A 17,214-nucleotide genomic window follows, 5' to 3' on the forward strand; every position below is an offset into this window, starting at 1 on the left:
TTTCTTGATCAGTGTCAGACAGAAGGGGAAATCCATTCTGTCCAGGCTGCCCTGTCAGGCAACTGTCCCCTTGCCCAGTGCTAGGCAGTTTTTTTTTTTCAGAGAACAGTGAATTTTGAATTTTCAATTATATGGATCCCTGGTTGAAAAGGTCACAAAAACCATGAGAGAGGAAGGATCAAATCTCCCCTTTGTCCCTACCTGGGGCTGCCTGGAGCAGGCACTGAGCTTTCCCCTAGGTGGCAGGGCATCCTGAATGAGAGGCTCGGCTCCACCCTGACTGCACTGGAGGACCAAGGCAACCAGGGACCCTGAACAAGAGTGATGCTTCAGAACAAACAAAAGCTCCAGAGTGGGCAGGATGGTGTGTGTGTGTGTGTGTGTGTGTGTGTGTGTGTGTGTGTGTGTGTGTGTGTGTGTGTGAAGCCACCTGTCTTAAGCCTGGGAGTGGGGCCTCACACAAGAGAAAGTCATTGGTCAGTGGGGAACAGAACAGGGAATCAAGGATATGGGGAAACAGAAGGGAGAGCTGGGAGAGCCTGATGACATCTCACACAATCCTTGCTTGCTGGATCGGCAGCGTATAAGCAGAATTGCCTTAACCAGACTTATCTCTGAAGGTGACAGGCAAGGCAACTTTCTAATTTTTTTTCCTTTTGGTGTGGAGGTGTCAGAATTGTCCAAAACATTAGGCAGCAGTTGGTCAAAGGTAGTTTCCACGGACCCGGACCATCCCAGGATAAGAAACCCGTAAGAGCCCCTTGAACACTATACTCCTCCCTGCTCTAAGGAGCTCTGAGACCCCCAGTTTCCCGAGGTCTGGACTCAGATGATCTCGGTGGGTGGGACCTTCCAGAAATGTTGTGTGGTATCCACCAGAGAAGACTTCTTGGAGTTTAGATAGCTGGTGACTACACAGTCCCAACTGTAGCTCAGTTCTTTCTCAGGTAGCTTTTAAGCACGAACTCCATGTTCTGGGTTGACACACTTCAGATAGCGAGAACAGTTGGCCAGAATTAGAACTACAGAAGCCAGAAAGCAAGGTTAGTGCATTCGCAGGCTTTGACAGAGCTATGCGCTTGGGTGGATTAAGTTGTTGTTTTATTCAGGCTGGTGATGCTAACTGAGTTTAGAGTTTTACTGCCTAAATGGTAAACCCATTATGGGATCTACATTATTTTCAGAAAGTAGACTTTAAAAAGAGACTATACCTCTCCCTCTGATCTATGATTTTTTTAAATCAGCTCCAAACCTGAAATTAATTATTACATATCACATAGATACGTTTTTAAAGACCAAAATGGGTTTGAAGTCTCTTTGAACCAAATATAGCGAGTTCTGCTTGGCAAGTCCTGACAAAACCTACCATGTCACAGCTCTCTGAAGCCTGGGCACCATTGCTGATTCACGTCCATGGTCAAGATTCACGTCCATGGTCAAGATGGTTTCAGTTTCTCGGGCCTTCAACACACTTCAAAGGTGGTCTTTCTTTCTTTCTTTCTTTCTTTTTTTCTTTCTTTCTTTCTTTCTTTCCTTCTTTCTTTCTTTCTAAGACAGGGCTTCTCTGTGCAGCCCTGGCTTCATGGAACCTGTCCTATAGACCAGGCTGGCCTCAAACTCAGAGATCTGTTTGCCTTTGCCTCCTGAGTGCTGGGATGACAGGAGTACTTCACTACTGTCTGGCAATGAGTACCTTTTTACCATTTGCTCACTCAAGGATATCTAGAAAGCCTCCCAGGATTGAAGGCGGAGGTAAAAGACAAGTGGCAGAGCCCGTCCACCCACACTGAGCAGCAAGATCAGGTAAGAAGGGGCACTCGCTCGTGCTGGGTCTCAGAAGTTCTTTTAGAACACAGAGGCAAAAGCCTGAACAGAAATGAGATGGCATTTTAAAGGCTTAATTCATTTTATTTAGAACTACTGTATCTAGAAAATTCTGCTCCTGGGCATGTGCTGGAGCAGAGCTGCAGATGACCCTGTCTCTAAGGGCCACAACTGGGCTTTGACTTAGGGAACAGAGATACATGGCTTAACCAGGAGTGAGAAATTCGTTGGTGTTGTGTTCTTCCGTGATCACACTGTCTCTGTGATGGGCACAGTTAAATAGCCGTGGCCAGTAATGGAACAGAAAAGAGTCAGTCTCAATCCTACTAACAGGGCTGCCTGAGGCTGATTTTCATGAGGGGAAGGAGAATAAGACACAGGGTCACTGCCTGGGTGAAGGAGAAAGAGGAAATACTGTGTTTGCAAAAGAACATCTCCAAAGGATTACGAGATAAGGTCTGTTGTAGACCTAAATATGAGTGACCGATGGCCCAGGAACACAAAGTCTGTTTACCCCATGCACCATGTTCCAACTTGGCAAGTTTCTTGTAGTTTCCGTAGCAACAGAACAAAGACAGCCATAAATCAAGGTCCTAGAAACCTATAAGTAGAACACTATGATAGGTAGATTTGGGCCCAGGGGTCCCGCTCAAACTATGGCACCAGCCAAGGACAATACAGGCGGTAAACCTTAAACCCCTACCCAGATCTAGACAATGGACAGAACACTCTCCACAGTAGAGTGGAGAGTGGGATATGACTTTCTCACATACTCTGGTGCCTCACCTTTGACCATGTCCCCTGGACGGGGAGACCTGGTGGCACTCAGAGGAAGGACAGCAGGTTACCAAGAAGAGACTTGATACCCTATGAACATATACAGGGGGAGGTAATCCCCCTCAGGAACAGTCATAGGGGAGGGGAATAAAGGGAAAATGGGAGGGAGGGAAGAATGGGAGGATACAAGGGATGGGATAACCAGTGAGATGTAACAAGAATAAATTAATTTTAAAAAGGAAAAATAAAATAAAATACGTTGGTGGGAACGTAGAGCAAGCAGATTGTAGCAACACGGAGAAATTTGCTGCAGGCTTTCAGATGAAGACATGGCTACGAAGGCAGCTAAAGATAACCCAGGAAAACTTCGCTCCAGACTTTGCAGCACTCCAGCTCTCCATGCTCACCCACAAATTCCAATCACTCAGGCTTGCAAGTTCACTGGCACACTTATGACTGCTTTCCGGGAACCACAGGTCACAGCTGAGTCCCAGAGTGAAAAAACGAAGGACAGGGCAGCGGCCATCACACGTCTGAACTTGGCTGCCACATGAATGTCCTCCTTCAGTCAGATGATTGGCTTATCCCTCATGCCCACTTATGTCTTAACCCTCCCCTTGCAGGATTTGAACCCTACACTGTAGTGGTGGCTTGTTTTAGAAGGTCCCCCTGCAGAGAAGACTAAACACAGTGTCTGCTTACCTTGTCCCCAACTCCAGGCCCTCAGGCTATTTATTATTCCTGCCTTCTGGGAACCAGAATCCCAGTGCAGGCATCATTCTCACACATCACACTCTCAACTAATAACTTCCATCTGCCTGGTCAGCGGCTCCCCTCTGACCCTAGTGCTCCTCCTCCTCCTCCTCCTCCTGCTCCTCCTCCTCCTCTTCTGCACCTCTCCTTTGTCTTCTCCGCCAAAGGGAAAACAAAGCAGAGACCCTGAAGGAGAATGGCAGGAAATCAGTTCTTTGAACCCCTTTCTTTCTAGGGATCTTGACCAGCTCCCTGATTTCTTGCTATTGACATCACATTTGCTGTCTGCAACATCCAGGATCTGCACTGATGCACTCAGACCCTCTCTGAGTTTAGGCTCATTTGCTGATTAGCAGCCTAAGTTTCAGGGCACTGCTCTAGTGCAACTGTATCCTTGAAGGAGTCACTGTCCCGTATTTTTATAAATTTTGCAAAAAAAAGAAAAAACTTTATGTTGGTTCAAGTTGTACTTTTTCTAGAAAGGCAAGAAAAATTATACTCATGCCCACAACATAAGAATAACTACTTGAAGCCAGGCGTGGTGGCGCATGCCTTTATCCCAGCACTCCAGAAGCAGAGACAGGCAGATCGCGATGAGTTCAAGGCTAGCCTGGTCTACAAAGCAAACCCAGGATGGCCAAGATAACATTGAGAAACCCCGTCTCAAAAAACAAAAACAAAACAAAAAAACCAAAAAACCAACAACAACAAAAAAAGAATAACTACTTGGATAGGTAGAACAAACATATTTTACACCTCTAGAAATTGTCACAAAGGCCTACATCAAACAATGAAGCTATAATTCCATGGTGCCTTTATTAATAATCACTATAATAAATGAATAAATGAATGTTAACTGATTGTGTGCAACTGCAATATAAAATGATTTCTCTAAATCAGATTCTGTTTTCAGATTTTTTTTTTTTTGTCTAGTGTAAAATCTTTAATAAGGAAAGTTTTCAATGCTAAGTTAAATCGGATATCCTGTTGTGAGCGCAACATAATGCTGTCACTGTTACATTATAAATGCAATTATTTAATAATATTTTATATGATTCTAAAATCGTACAGGTTCTCTTTCAGCTATGTCTCTGATGTAGACAACATTGTTGTGATTATTCAGAATCTCATAACTCTACCTTCTGAGTAAAAACGTTAATCTCATCTCTCCATCTACACACATGGGACAAGCCTGGAAAATGGCCTCAGAGATCCACATGCCCAGCCCTATGTGCCTCATCGAGAATGTGAAAGGACAGCTGATAGCCACCCAGGAAGCCCTGAGCATCCTGTCTGCCATCCAGAACCCAGTGGTGGTGGTGGCGATCGTGGGCCTCTACCGCACAGGCAAATCCTACTTGATGAACAAGCTGGCTGGGAAGAATACAGGTGAGTGCCACCAACCGGGCTGTGCTTGGTCCCTTGTGAGGTCTCACATCGTCTGCTCACAGGAGAGTGTGCACAAGTTAATCTTCCAGTCACAGTGGGAAGTTGGGATCGTTTTTTATTGTTACTGTTGCTCTGTCTGTTTGCTTCCATTTTTTGAGACAAGGCCATGATGGTATACATCCCAGGCAGACCCTTAGCTCAGTATGTAGTCCAAAAAGTATTTATTTTAATTTTACATGTACAAGCAGGTTGTCTGTGTCCTGTGTGCATATCTGGTATTCACAGATGCTAGAAGGGGGATAAGATTCCCAGAAACTGGAGTTAAAGACATTCGTGAGCTTCTATGTAGATGCTGAGAAGCAAACTCTGGTCCTCTGCAAGAGCAGCAAGCACCCTTAACAACCAACTCACCTTTCTCGTTTAATTTTGCAAACCTTATTGTCACTTCTTAAAGCCACTGTAACTGAACGCCTGCCTCTCCTTTCCCCTGTGGTCCGCAGGCTTCTCTCTGGGCTCCACCGTGCAGTCTCACACCAAGGGTATCTGGATGTGGTGTGTGCCGCATCCTCAGAAGACAGACCACACCCTGGTTCTGCTCGACACTGAGGGCCTGGGAGATGTGGAGAAAGTAAGGATTTAGGTCTTGGTCTGCAATTCAGCCCTCACCTCTGAATATTCTACACACTTCTCTACATCGTTTTAAACCCTTTTATGGTTATTTTATGTGTTTTTTGGGGGGGTGGCACATGAATAGATGTGTTATGTGCCATGGTGTATGTGCTAAAATACACATATGGAGACATGTGGACAACATGTTGGATAAGTTCTCTTTTCTACCATGTCAGTTCTGGGAATTCAACTCAGGCTGTAAGGCTTGTGGCTTTTCAATAAGAGTTTTGTACTCCCGCCCAGGGTCAGCCTTAACACACCGGATGGAGACAGACTTCATTTATTGGCTGATGGGAAGGGGAGGTGGGAAGCCACTGTTGATGACTGACATTTGTCTCTATGCTTTAACTTTTAATCTTGCAGGTTGATAATCTTTGTATTTGGTGCTACTGATCCAGGAAATAAACTCAAAAAGAAAACAAGGGACTTGGACCTCAGGCCTTCAGACTAACAGCCACATGCCTTATCAATTGGGCTGTTCAGGCTTCTAGGCTCTTTTGCAGACAGGACTGTTATCTGGCTAATGCCTGTATAGAAGCCTCTTTAGAAGCAGGCTGTTAATTAATTATAGTGGCTTAAGCCAGAGAAAGTGGGGGAAGGGGAAATGACTGAACCAGTATAAAGCCAGGCTGCTATCAGGGGAACCTTGTTCCTGACCAGCTGCTGTGGCTGTTTCCACTGAATTAGCTCAAACATACACACAGGCAAACAATTAGACATGCAGACATGTACACACTCAAACACACGTTCAATGGGCAAGACAAAAGCGAGCTTCCATGGACACCATGCATAAATTCACACAGGCAGGTAATCTGGCATGCATACATATAACATACACAAAAACTCAGACAGGTGGAAACATCTTTACATATGTACAATTTATGGATAAAACGAATCCCAGAGGGTTCCAACTCTCTTTATTCTTTGTCTGTAGCTTAAATATCTCTAAGACAATATCATCTATGTCATAAGAATTACCCCACAGTCATAAGGTAGATCTTGTTACAAGAGGGCTACACAGCAGACTCAGTGATTAAATATATCTCATGCTAAACTAAACAATCATTTGTCTGCCTCTGCATACTATAAAGTCATAGCTGTTTTACACGCCATAGGCAATAAAATAATTTCTGTATTCTGCCATCAAGATCTGTATTTCATTAGATATTTCATAGCTGCTCATTATACCTGGGTTCATTAAGAGTTTAAAGCACTAATGAATAATTATCTTTACGGGGCATACCAGGAATCATGCTGCCATCCCTAGACTTAACTCAAGGTGAATTGTTTATCTTAAACATAAGTCTGTCTCAGGCCTGTCCCTCTCTCTCGTGAGATTTATGTATTTGACATCTGGAGGTTCACAGAGGTTTTTATAGCAGACTCTTCATGCTGCAAATAAACAGGACTTGAAATTACTCAAATCAAATCAGAAGTCCTATAAAACCATTATCAGGAATTATGTTATCATCAATTCATCTAAACAACATTATTTCCTGAAAGCACATTTATATATTAACTCTGCAGAAGATCTCCTTAACCAGAGCAGGTAGTACCTATTGGAACAATAAGACCATGCCATGGGGCTTCCCACAGCTAGTCAGGTTTCTGAGAGATACAGTAATACCAAGCATGGAAAGGCATTGAAGAAGCAGGAAGCAACCCAGAGACTAAGTCTCCGAGGCCTTGCCTCTCAGGACGCACCCATCACAGACCATGAAAAACACAGTGGGATGCCTCCAGGAAGCTTACCTGCATGCTTTCACCAACCCTGCATAGCTCACAGCAAACTTCCTCATCACTTCTTTTCGTTTTTACTCACATGACATATAGTCATGTTTAGCCAGCAAAGAGAAATGGTCACAAGAATGGGTTGTTAGAATAAATATAAAAATATCTAATAATGCTTATAATTAAAGCCTATAATTATTATGGCAGTGTTATTTAGCATTCTATCCTAATCAATAAAAGACACAGGCATCTGTTTTATTTTGGAATAAACCTATTTTACCTGGGGCTGGGCAGATATTAACCCCCTAAACTACCTCCCATGATCTCCCAGCCCCCATCCCAGGCCATCTACTTAATCATTTCTATCTGGGCTATTTCCATTCCATAGTCCCAAAACCCTTGCTTATGCTGTTCACCTGGGCCGCTTCTTTCCAAGCAGAACTTCAGAGTTCCTCATCCTGGACTACGTGGCTTCCTGTGCCATAGCAATTATGCTTTTTCTTTCCCCTCCAGTACCTCTCTCCCTACCGAAGATCCTTCTGTCCCTGAAGCCCGCAAACCTTTGCTCTGCCCCTTCCTCCTACTCTGCCCAGGTGTAGGCCTTTTATTGGTCGAATAGGGAGGTAAGATTATACAGCAATACTTGGTGTGCGTGGCAGTCTACTCATAAACAATATGACAGTCTACTCATAAACAGTAAGAATCTCAGGGGGCAAACAATTGACAAATACAAAGCACCAGACCATGCCCCAACACTGGGTCATAGAGCTGCAGTGTGACAGTCCGCAGAACTGAACCCACAAACTAAAAGAACACTCACCCTGCAAGTGCTGCCCACAGCATCCAGAGGGTTACTGTTGCTTCTTTGATTCTCTTTGTAGCTTGCATAGGTCACAAAGGGTTAATTTGTTTAGGCTACTATGGCCTCTAATGAAGCGAGTATGTTTTACCACTGCTGACATGGGAAGGGGCCTACAAGCAAGACATCCTGACCCACCTGTGCTCTGACACCCAGGGTGACAACCAGAATGATTGCTGGATCTTCGCCCTGGCTATACTTCTAAGCAGCACCTTTGTGTACAACAGCGTGGGGGCCATCAACCAGCAGGTGCTGGACCAGCTGCAGTATCCTTTCTGAGGGTCAGACCTTCCTGCAGGACACAGCTCCATGACTCTGGCTCTTTCTTGATGCAACACGAAACATAAAAATGACTCATGTTAAGCACAACACACACACAAAGAGAAATAACCCTCATGTTCTTGTAGGTACAGTGTTTACACTGAGGTTAGGAAAAGAGCAAGTGAAGGTTTGAGCCAAGGTTTCAGAGCTGTGGAATTACTGTGGCATGGGGACCCTGTAGATTTGGCGGGTGCTGTATTTTTCATTGGCTTGCCTTAATTCGCTCTTGAGCTATGTGACAGAGCTGACAGACAGAATCAGAGCAAGATCCTCCCCTCACCAGGATGAGCTGGAAGACTCAGATGAATTTGTGAGCTTCTTCCCAGACTTTGTGTGGACTCTGAGAGACTTCTCTCTGGAGCTGAAAGTAAACGGGGAACCTATCTCGGCAGATGAATACCTACAGAATTCCCTGAGGCTTCTTCAAGGTGAGAGACACTGAGAATTCAGGTTTTCTATCTACAGTTATCTTATACCTGGAGTTCCTGTTGCTTCTAGCTAGCTACTAATACTACTATAGTAAGTGATGCTTAGGACACGGTTTATCAGACTGAGTTAGGCATCTTCTCTTTCGCTCTTAGGACAAATTTATTTGCTTTCTCAGTTTTCATTACAATAATTAAATTGACCTCCCAGGTTCAGACGTGGTTTTAGGCTGAAACACAGAAGAGAACACTGAATGGACGTATATTTCTTTAAATACATTAAAGTGACCAATAGCTTAGTCCAACTGTAGGAAACCGGTGGCCACCACACCACTTATGGGCTACCAGGCATCTTTGGAAATCAAATGACGCTGTACACACAGCTTTACATGTTGTCTATGCACACAGTGCAGCTACACTAAGTGGAATTGATGCTCCCATTCCTGAGAGCATTTAGGCTTTTCCAAGACTGAAAATGCTTAATGCAGATAGCACAAACACACACACACACACACACACACACACACACACACACACACACACACACACACATATACATCCCTACTGCCTCACTCTCTGCTCTTCCTGGTTTGTATTTTTGGGGTCTCACTCTGTACCCTACACTGACCTCAATTTATAATCCTGCAGCCTCAGCTTTGAGTACTCCAGGATTAAAGAAAAAAAGAAAAAGAAAAAAAAAGCTCATGTGTCTGATTTTAAAAGCATGTAGCCACCTTCCAAGTCCTGGCTGAAAATCCTGTTTTTTGCTCCATCTAGGCACCAGTCATAAACAAAAAAAGTTCAACCTGCCTCGGCTCTGTATTCATAAATTCTTCCCAAAGAAGAAATGCTTTGTCTTTGAGCGGCCAGCTCACGGGAAGCAGCTCAACCAGCTAGAATCGCTGCAGGATCAAGACCTGGATCCCAGCTTTGTGGAACAAATGGCGCAGTTCTGTTCCTATGTGTTCAGCTGTTCTAAGGCTAAAACTCTTTCAGGAGGCCTCAAGGTCAATGGACCACGTGAGTCCCTTCCTGTCCGTCTGCTCACTGCTTAGGCCACAGCACAGGAGACAGCAATGACCTCCTCAGCTTTGAAGACACGTTCAGCTGTCACCACTGTGGTGCTGAGGAGGCACTGAGCTGTACATGGTGCCAACATTTATAAGAGGTTTTGCTTATCAGATTTTCTTGATGGGAAAAAGGCTTTTAACTTACCCGAGCACAACGGACATGAGTTCACCAATAAGATAGCCACTAAACAAGTATGATCTTTGACATTTAAGTGTAAGTTCAATGAAATCTACATGGAGCTGGTTATTGTCACAGTAGTACACACAGTAAGTTCCCTTGGGCAATGCTACTTATTCTAATCAGCCTGGTGGAGAATTTCTGACTAGGGGAGCATGTTTTATCTGAATGGGCATGAAATGCTTGTTGGTGACAAGCCTGAGAGACTTATGGAGCCTGTTCTCATGGTGCTTGCATTAAAATGGACATGAACATTCCATAGGCTCAGGTCCACGGCATCTACATCCAACATTCTTAGCCTTTGGGGTTGCAGATGCCTCATGTGAGGATGTTGCCAATAGGTGAGTCTAATTCTAGCAACATGAGGTAGAGGCTGGGATGTCAATCTTCCACATGATGCTCAGGACACTGATGCTTTAAGGCATCAATGACTGACAGAATGACAGAATTACACAGAGTAGACATGTCTCCATCCATCTGCAGCAAATACTGTCACCTGTTTCCCCATTGTAGGACTAAAGAGTTTGGTGACAACCTATGTGAACACCATCAGCAGTGGGGGTCTGCCCTGCATGGAGAATGCTGTCCTGGCTTTGTCCCAGACAGAGAACTCGGCTGCCGTGCAAAAGGCTATCGCCTACTATGACCAGCAGATGAGCCAGAGGGTGCAGCTGCCCACAGAAACCCTCCAGGAGTTGCTGGACCTGCACAGGACCTGTGAGAGAGAAGCCATCAAGATCTTCATGGACAATTCCTTCAAAGATGTTAATAAAGTGTTCCTAACAGAATTGACGGTAATTTTTCTCAGATTTTCTGGATGTAGATTTTGGAAGGCTATGTGTTCTGAGAAAATGAAATGAGTATTTTGGGGGAGGCAACTGTCAGTAGACTTTGAAGTAGTAGCAGCTACCCCTCCCCCTTTTAAGATTTATTTATTATTTACACAGTATTCTGCTCCCGTGTGTGCCTGCAGGCCAGAAGAGGGTACCAGATCTTGTAGATGGTTGTGAGCCACCATGTGGTTGCTGGAAATTGAACTCAGGACCTCAGGAAGAGCAGACAATGTTCTTAACCACTGAGCCATTTCTCCAGCCCAACAGCTACCCCTTAATCATCATAATAAATAGGAAAATTGTTTAGTGTAAATTTAAGGCTTTAAAACATTTCTCTCATGAATAAGCTTGTAATATTTCCCTTCACTGAGTTAAGTACAGAGAAGTAACTAGTGTGTCTGATTAAATTATGTACTCAGTGGCAACAGACTGTTCCAATATTCACACAAAGAAAATTTTAGCCTTAGCTATGTGAGGCAAGCTAACCTTGAGCCATGTTGATAGCATGTGCCAGCTTTGACCAATCTGAAAAAGCAGATTGCTTCTAAAGGTGTAAACCTCTGTTCTGAACTTCACTGCCAAAGAGTGAGGGTGATGTTGCTCAAAGCCGGCATCAGAGGAAGGGATGTAGCTATAGACAGTGTGTGTAAGTTTCCCTTTGTTTTCTTTGGGTTTTGTGTTTGTTTTTGTTTTGAGAAATGTTCCCAGGAATTTAAACTCTGGATTCTTTTTCTTCTTCTTCTTTTTAATTTATATTTTTGCACTAAAGACCAAGTTAGAAAGCAAGCAAGGAGAATTCTGTAAGAAGAATGTACAGGCATCCTCAAACCGCTGCTCAGCTCTCCTTCAGGATATTTTTGGTCCACTAGAACATGATGTGAAGCAAGGAATTTATCACAAGCCAAGAGGTTACTGTCTCTTTAACCAGAAGCTACAAGAGTTGAAGAAAAAGTACTATGGGGTACCCAGGAAGGGGGTGCAGGTAACTAAGATTATGTGAGTCCTGGAACGTTGATAACCTTCATACTGCAGTGTGACCTCAAGCATCACTGCAGCAGGTGGTGAATGACCACTAATATTTAATAGTGAATTATTATTTTAGTAAAATCTGGAATTATTCCTTAACCAGCTGTATACCCAAATGACCACTCAGAAAGACCAGGATCTATTTAATTAGCCTATAGCACATGCTGCATAATAATTATTCCATCCTAAACCTCTATGCTAATATAGTTTCCACCAAATCTGATTTCCCACCTTATACTTGTTTTTTACTCATATCCTAGGTCTGGCTCATTCCTCCTGGTGCTTTCCTTGTGTTCTCCTCTTGGCTTCATCCTCTTCTTCCTCCTCTTTCTCCTTCCCTCACTGGATCAAGATGTCCCACTTTATTCTCTGTTATTGCTCAGCATTCACTAGTTGGTTTTTATTGGCAACACAGAGAACAAACAATGACATGTTTCCACAAACATGAAACAGAAGATACTGAGAATAAGCATCACAATGCAATGTCCAGATTGATCCAGAGAGCAGGGTGGAGAAATCAACGTTTGCATGAACAAGGTAAACTGTACACAGTCCACAAGAACATTTTGCCAACAGGCAGGGGTTTGCATTTCAGGCATATTCTTTTTGTCTATCACATATGTGAAGGTTATCATACTGGATATGTCCTGCTTACTTATCAGAGACAGTGCACTCACTTTACAGTTGAGTTTAAACTGATCATACTAACTACCAGTATGATGGTCACCCTGTGTTTGAGCTAGACTCTGCACCGCAAATGACTCAATGATATCCCCTTAAATTCATCAGTTTGGGCTTCACAATAGCTTTAAAAGACAAGTTGGTGCAATAATACCGTGTCATATCTCTCTGTCCATCACTCTTCCCAGTCTCACACTTCCCTCCTTTTCTCATTTCCTCTAATCTCTTTGTTCTTCATGAGGACTTATTTCTTCTGCAAACTCACCCTATCTTTGACCACAACACCATTAACTCCAAAGTTAGAGTCCTCATTCTGAAGACAGAGTCTTTGTTTTCCAACATAGGCCTCCAATAAAAGGAATTCCTCAGCAGGGTCCGGCCTGGACCATGTGCCTGCTTCTGTGACTGGTGTAATTAAAGGAAAAGTCAGTAGGGAGAAAGGTACAAAAAAGCTTTCAGGCATTCCTACTGTTAACTTCAGTTCTCTGTACTCAAAGGCAGAAGATGCTCTCAGGAAATACTTGCAGACAAAAGAAAATATGGCTGATGCAATTCTACAGACAGACCAGACTCTGACAGAAAAAGAAAAGCAAATTGAAGGTGAGTGAGGCACAAGTTAAAGGACTATGACCCACGAAACGATGAATAACTTGTATCCTATGACAATAAACAGCGCTGAAAGAACTAAGCTGCATCTTACTGGCTGATGTCAGACATGGACACTATGAAGTCAGCAGTCACAGTGCAGCATGTGAGGAAGAAGAGAGTAATAACATGTTCACCTCCCTCCTCGCTTCCTTTCGCAGTGGAGCGTGTGAAAGCTGAAGCTGCAGAGGCTGCCTCAAAACAACTGGTGGAGATGCAGAAGAAGAATAATCAGTTGTTGAAAGAGAAAGAGAAGAGGTACCAGGAGTGCATCCAACAGTTAGCTAAGAAGATGGAGCATGAACAGGCCCAGATGAGGGCAGAGCAACAGAGGGCCCTTGAGCACAAACTCCAGGTACTCCAACTACACCGCATTCTATGTTCTCCTGATTTAAAACATGTGTGTGTGTGTGTGTGTGTGTGTGTGTGTGTGTGTGTGTGTGTGTGTGAATGCACGTGTATGCCTGTGTGCATACATTTACACATGTGCTTATAGTATCTACAGAGTCCCATAGAGGAGTCAGATCTCTAGAACTGGAGTTATAGGTGCTTGTGAGCCACATAACCTGGATGCTTGGAACTGAACTGCCGTCTGTAACACACTCACTCTATGGCTGAGCCATCTCCCCAGCCCCCTGTTCTCTCCATTTCTGTTCATCATGAAATTTAAAGAAGCCTAAATTTTGGCCCAACCTGCTCCCTTGTGCGGTTTATTCATAAATACCTGCTTGATAACCTGTTGCCCATATCTGGTGGTCAATGATGTATCAATAAGTTCTTTAGTAATACATCTGTTATATTGTGGCAAATATGCTCTTTCTGTTTTTTCTTTGTTCCTTAAGACCTCATGAACCAAGAACTATATCCCTATTACATAAAAGAAAGAAACAGAAGTTCATATAAGATTTCAAAATATGCAATCTTAGTACTTAGTCGAGGCAGAAGGATCAAAAGTTAAAAGTCATCTTCCACAACACAGAGAATTCAAAACCAACCAGGGTAGTAACCCCTGAATAAATAAATATATAAGTAACACTATAAGGTGCCTACAACAAATTAAGATTATTTCCCATAGTGGAATCCACAATGGTAGGTTTTCTGTTTTACCTGGCATGAATCTATTCCTAAGAGAGTGTTTGTGAGGAGAGGAACTCCCCAACCCCCACCACTAAGTGATAGTCCATCTGTCCCCTTTTTCCCTATTCTGCTCCCAATTTGTGTTCAGCCAGGAGTTAGATGTACAAACTCTTTGTCTTCTGTCTGAGACTCCAATTTTCTTACCTATCATCTGTCACCCCTGCAACCAAGTTGTAGAAGCTTATGATAAATTTCTCACAACTCTCTATCTCTCCTCTCCTCCTTTTTCTCCTCCTTCTCCTCCTCCTTCTCCCCCCCCCTCTCTCTGTGTGTCTGTCTGTCTGTCTGTCTGTCTGTCTGTCTCTCTCTCCATCTCTCTCTCTGTTTCTGTCTCTGTCTCTCTCTCTCCATCTCTCTCTGTATCTATCTCTGTCTCTCTGTCTGTCTCTGTCTCTGTCTCTCTCTGTGTATGTGTATGTCTGTGTGTGTGTGTGTGTGTGTGTGTGTGTGTGTGTGTGTGTGTGTGACTCTCTCCTCCTCCCTCTGAATAAGGACAAGTGTGAATGTGCAATTCATGGTTCTTCCCATGTACATATGCATATGAAGGTCTAAGCTCCACCTCACATCTTCCCCCATCACTCTCCACCATAGTTTTTGAGACAGGGTCTCTCACTGGGCCTGGAGCTCACTGATGGGGCTAGCCTGGCTGGCCAGTGAGATTTGAGGACCTGCCTATATCTGCCTTGCAGCTTGGTATAACTGGACAGTGCTGCACCTACATTTACATGGGTCTCAGGTGCTCATGCTTGTGCAACAGGCATGTTAATGCAGAGCCATACCTCAGACCCTAGACTGAATTTCTTAGACCAAGATACAGAGCCTTGGTCAGATTTTGGATTCCTTCCTGTGGTGCATATTTACATAAGGTGTGAGTAGGCATTATTAAAATCTATGCTAAAATTTAAAGCTGAACATGGATAAGACTACCTACAGACTCTTAGACAAATAGTTAGGAGAAAATAGATACTGGCAATTTAGGCTCATCAGTGGAACTGTTTCTTTCTTTCTTTCTTTCTTTCTTTCTTTCTTTCTTTCTTTCTTTCTTTTTTTAATCTAAAGAACACCCAAAACTGATGACAGCTGTCCAAGAATAAGCATGATTTGGAAGGAGGCTAAGAATTCCAAAAAGGAAAAACAAAGCAAACCTTTGAATATTAACATTTACTCATGAACTTAGAGGTTAAAGATGTATAATAAAGATTAAGGTTGGAGGAAATGTTAAGAAATCAAATGATGAAAATTAACTATTATGGAAAGTGCTCAGAATTCAGTGCAAAGATTCATTGTCTCCTCTTGTCAATTGTTAGGAACAGGCTCGACTACAAAAAGAGGAATTCCAACAGGAGCGCAAAAGACTTCAAGAACACATAAAGGATCTCCAGGAGAGGGAAGCTGCACGCAAATGTGTCATAAGCTAAAGGCCTAGTACACAGTGCGGTCCTGCCATTCAAAGCAGAGCAGAGCAGGGGATAGAATTAGGTACAAGTGTCTCTCCAGTTGATAATAATAGGGCCCTGCATCAGAAAATCAAAAATCAGCAAATACATGCAATGAGATTGTTGAAATCGTATCTATCTTTCAGTAAGTTGTGCACAGAGCATGTCATTGGCTCTCTACCATGGGAGAGGCATCAATAGGCTGTTCAGAAGGAAGTTGCTTTCCCAGATGATCTTCAGGAGACAAGTGGACACTGAGCACATTCTTACACCTTGGTGCATAATTAGACACCAAGTTGTCCGGGGGTGTGATGGGTCTGAAGGGGAGAGATAGCCTCATTTCCTACAATGCAAAGTTCTCCATTTATATCACAGCTCCTCAAACTCTCAGCAATGGCATGATCTGTGGATTACCCGATCAACACACTCTGTTACGAATCAAGACACTCGCATAGAGATCTGTAGTCCCCATATGTAATAGACACCAGATAATGGGGGGAACCATTAGCATGACAAGAAGCTGAATCTCAAATCTACGGGGTGGAGATGGAAATGTTTCTGTTCACACACATTGAAACAGTAATGGGACATTTCCAAATTTAACATTCACACTAGATTACACAGTAACACGATACTTAAGTATAATATAGAGCAATAACTTTAAAGATGAACTTTAAACGATGGTGAGTAATCTATTAGATATCAAAGGTTCTTTAGATTTCTCTGTAACCATAAACTCATACTAGTCTTTCCCAGTTATTAGCAGCTGTATTTGAAATCCTTTTGATTTTCTTCAAGCACAATAAAAGCTCTTGTTTCCATATTTTGATCAACTCTAATTACTCTGGGACATATATAAAGTATGTTAGAACTGTCAAAGTGCAAGGTAAGTGGTTAACCTTTTTTTTTTTCACTTTACATCCCAGTCATGGCCACCTTCCTCCGCTCCTCCTAGTCTCACCTTCCCCCGCTCCTCCTAGTCTTACCTTCCCCTTCCACTCACCCTCCACCCTCCCGTATTCCTCAGACCCATCACCCCAGCTCATCAAGTCACATCAGGATTGAGTTCTTCCTCTCTCCCTGTGGTCCTCTCAGGGGGAACTGATTGAAAAGCATGCAACAGAGTCCACTGAGACAACTCCTGTTACCTGTAACCTGTAACCAAAACACTGGGAAAGTTGGAGTAGAGACAGGCTTGAAGCTTGCCAGCCATCCAGTCTGTGGGTCCACATTCAGTGTGTCTCACAAAATGAGGTGTCTAGCAATCAAGAAGTAGATACCCAGTATTGACCTCTTGCCTTCATAGGCACACATACACATGCTCACAGGAAACACATATATCACACATTTTACATACACACACACACAAACACACACACACAAACATGCACACCTAACCATTTCAGTTAACAATGAAAATACAAACAACTATTTCTGTATATAAGCAATGAAAAACTGGA

General features: G+C 43.3%; 1 protein-coding gene across 1 annotated transcript; it reads left to right on the top strand.

The window, feature by feature from the left end:
• Positions 1-4,536: 4,536 nt before the first annotated feature.
• Positions 4,537-16,575, top strand: LOC311582802 (guanylate-binding protein 1-like). Its single transcript, XM_084756090.1, has 10 exons — positions 4,537-4,743; positions 5,244-5,371; positions 8,159-8,268; positions 8,555-8,751; positions 9,526-9,768; positions 10,510-10,790; positions 11,599-11,811; positions 13,034-13,136; positions 13,343-13,536; positions 15,626-16,575. The coding sequence occupies exons 1-10, from the start codon at positions 4,554-4,556 to the stop codon at positions 15,734-15,736; spliced, it is 1,770 nt and encodes a 589-aa protein (XP_084612216.1). The 5' UTR covers positions 4,537-4,553; the 3' UTR covers positions 15,737-16,575.
• Positions 16,576-17,214: the final 639 nt, after the last annotated feature.

This window comes from Acomys minous, assembly GCF_964271855.1.
Source record: "Acomys minous genome assembly, chromosome: 14".
Lineage (NCBI taxonomy): Eukaryota > Metazoa > Chordata > Mammalia > Rodentia > Muridae > Acomys > Acomys minous.

Bases quoted from the DNA above. Each gene is read 5' to 3' on its own strand.
- LOC311582802 (XM_084756090.1), top strand. From the start codon at position 4,554: ATGGCCTCAGAGATCCACATGCCCAGCCCTATGTGCCTCATCGAGAAT. The intron at 10,791-11,598 runs GTAATTTTTCTC...TTTGCACTAAAG, and splicing joins TGTTCCTAACAGAATTGACG to ACCAAGTTAGAAAGCAAGCA. The intron at 13,137-13,342 runs GTGAGTGAGGCA...TTCCTTTCGCAG, and splicing joins AAAAGAAAAGCAAATTGAAG to TGGAGCGTGTGAAAGCTGAA.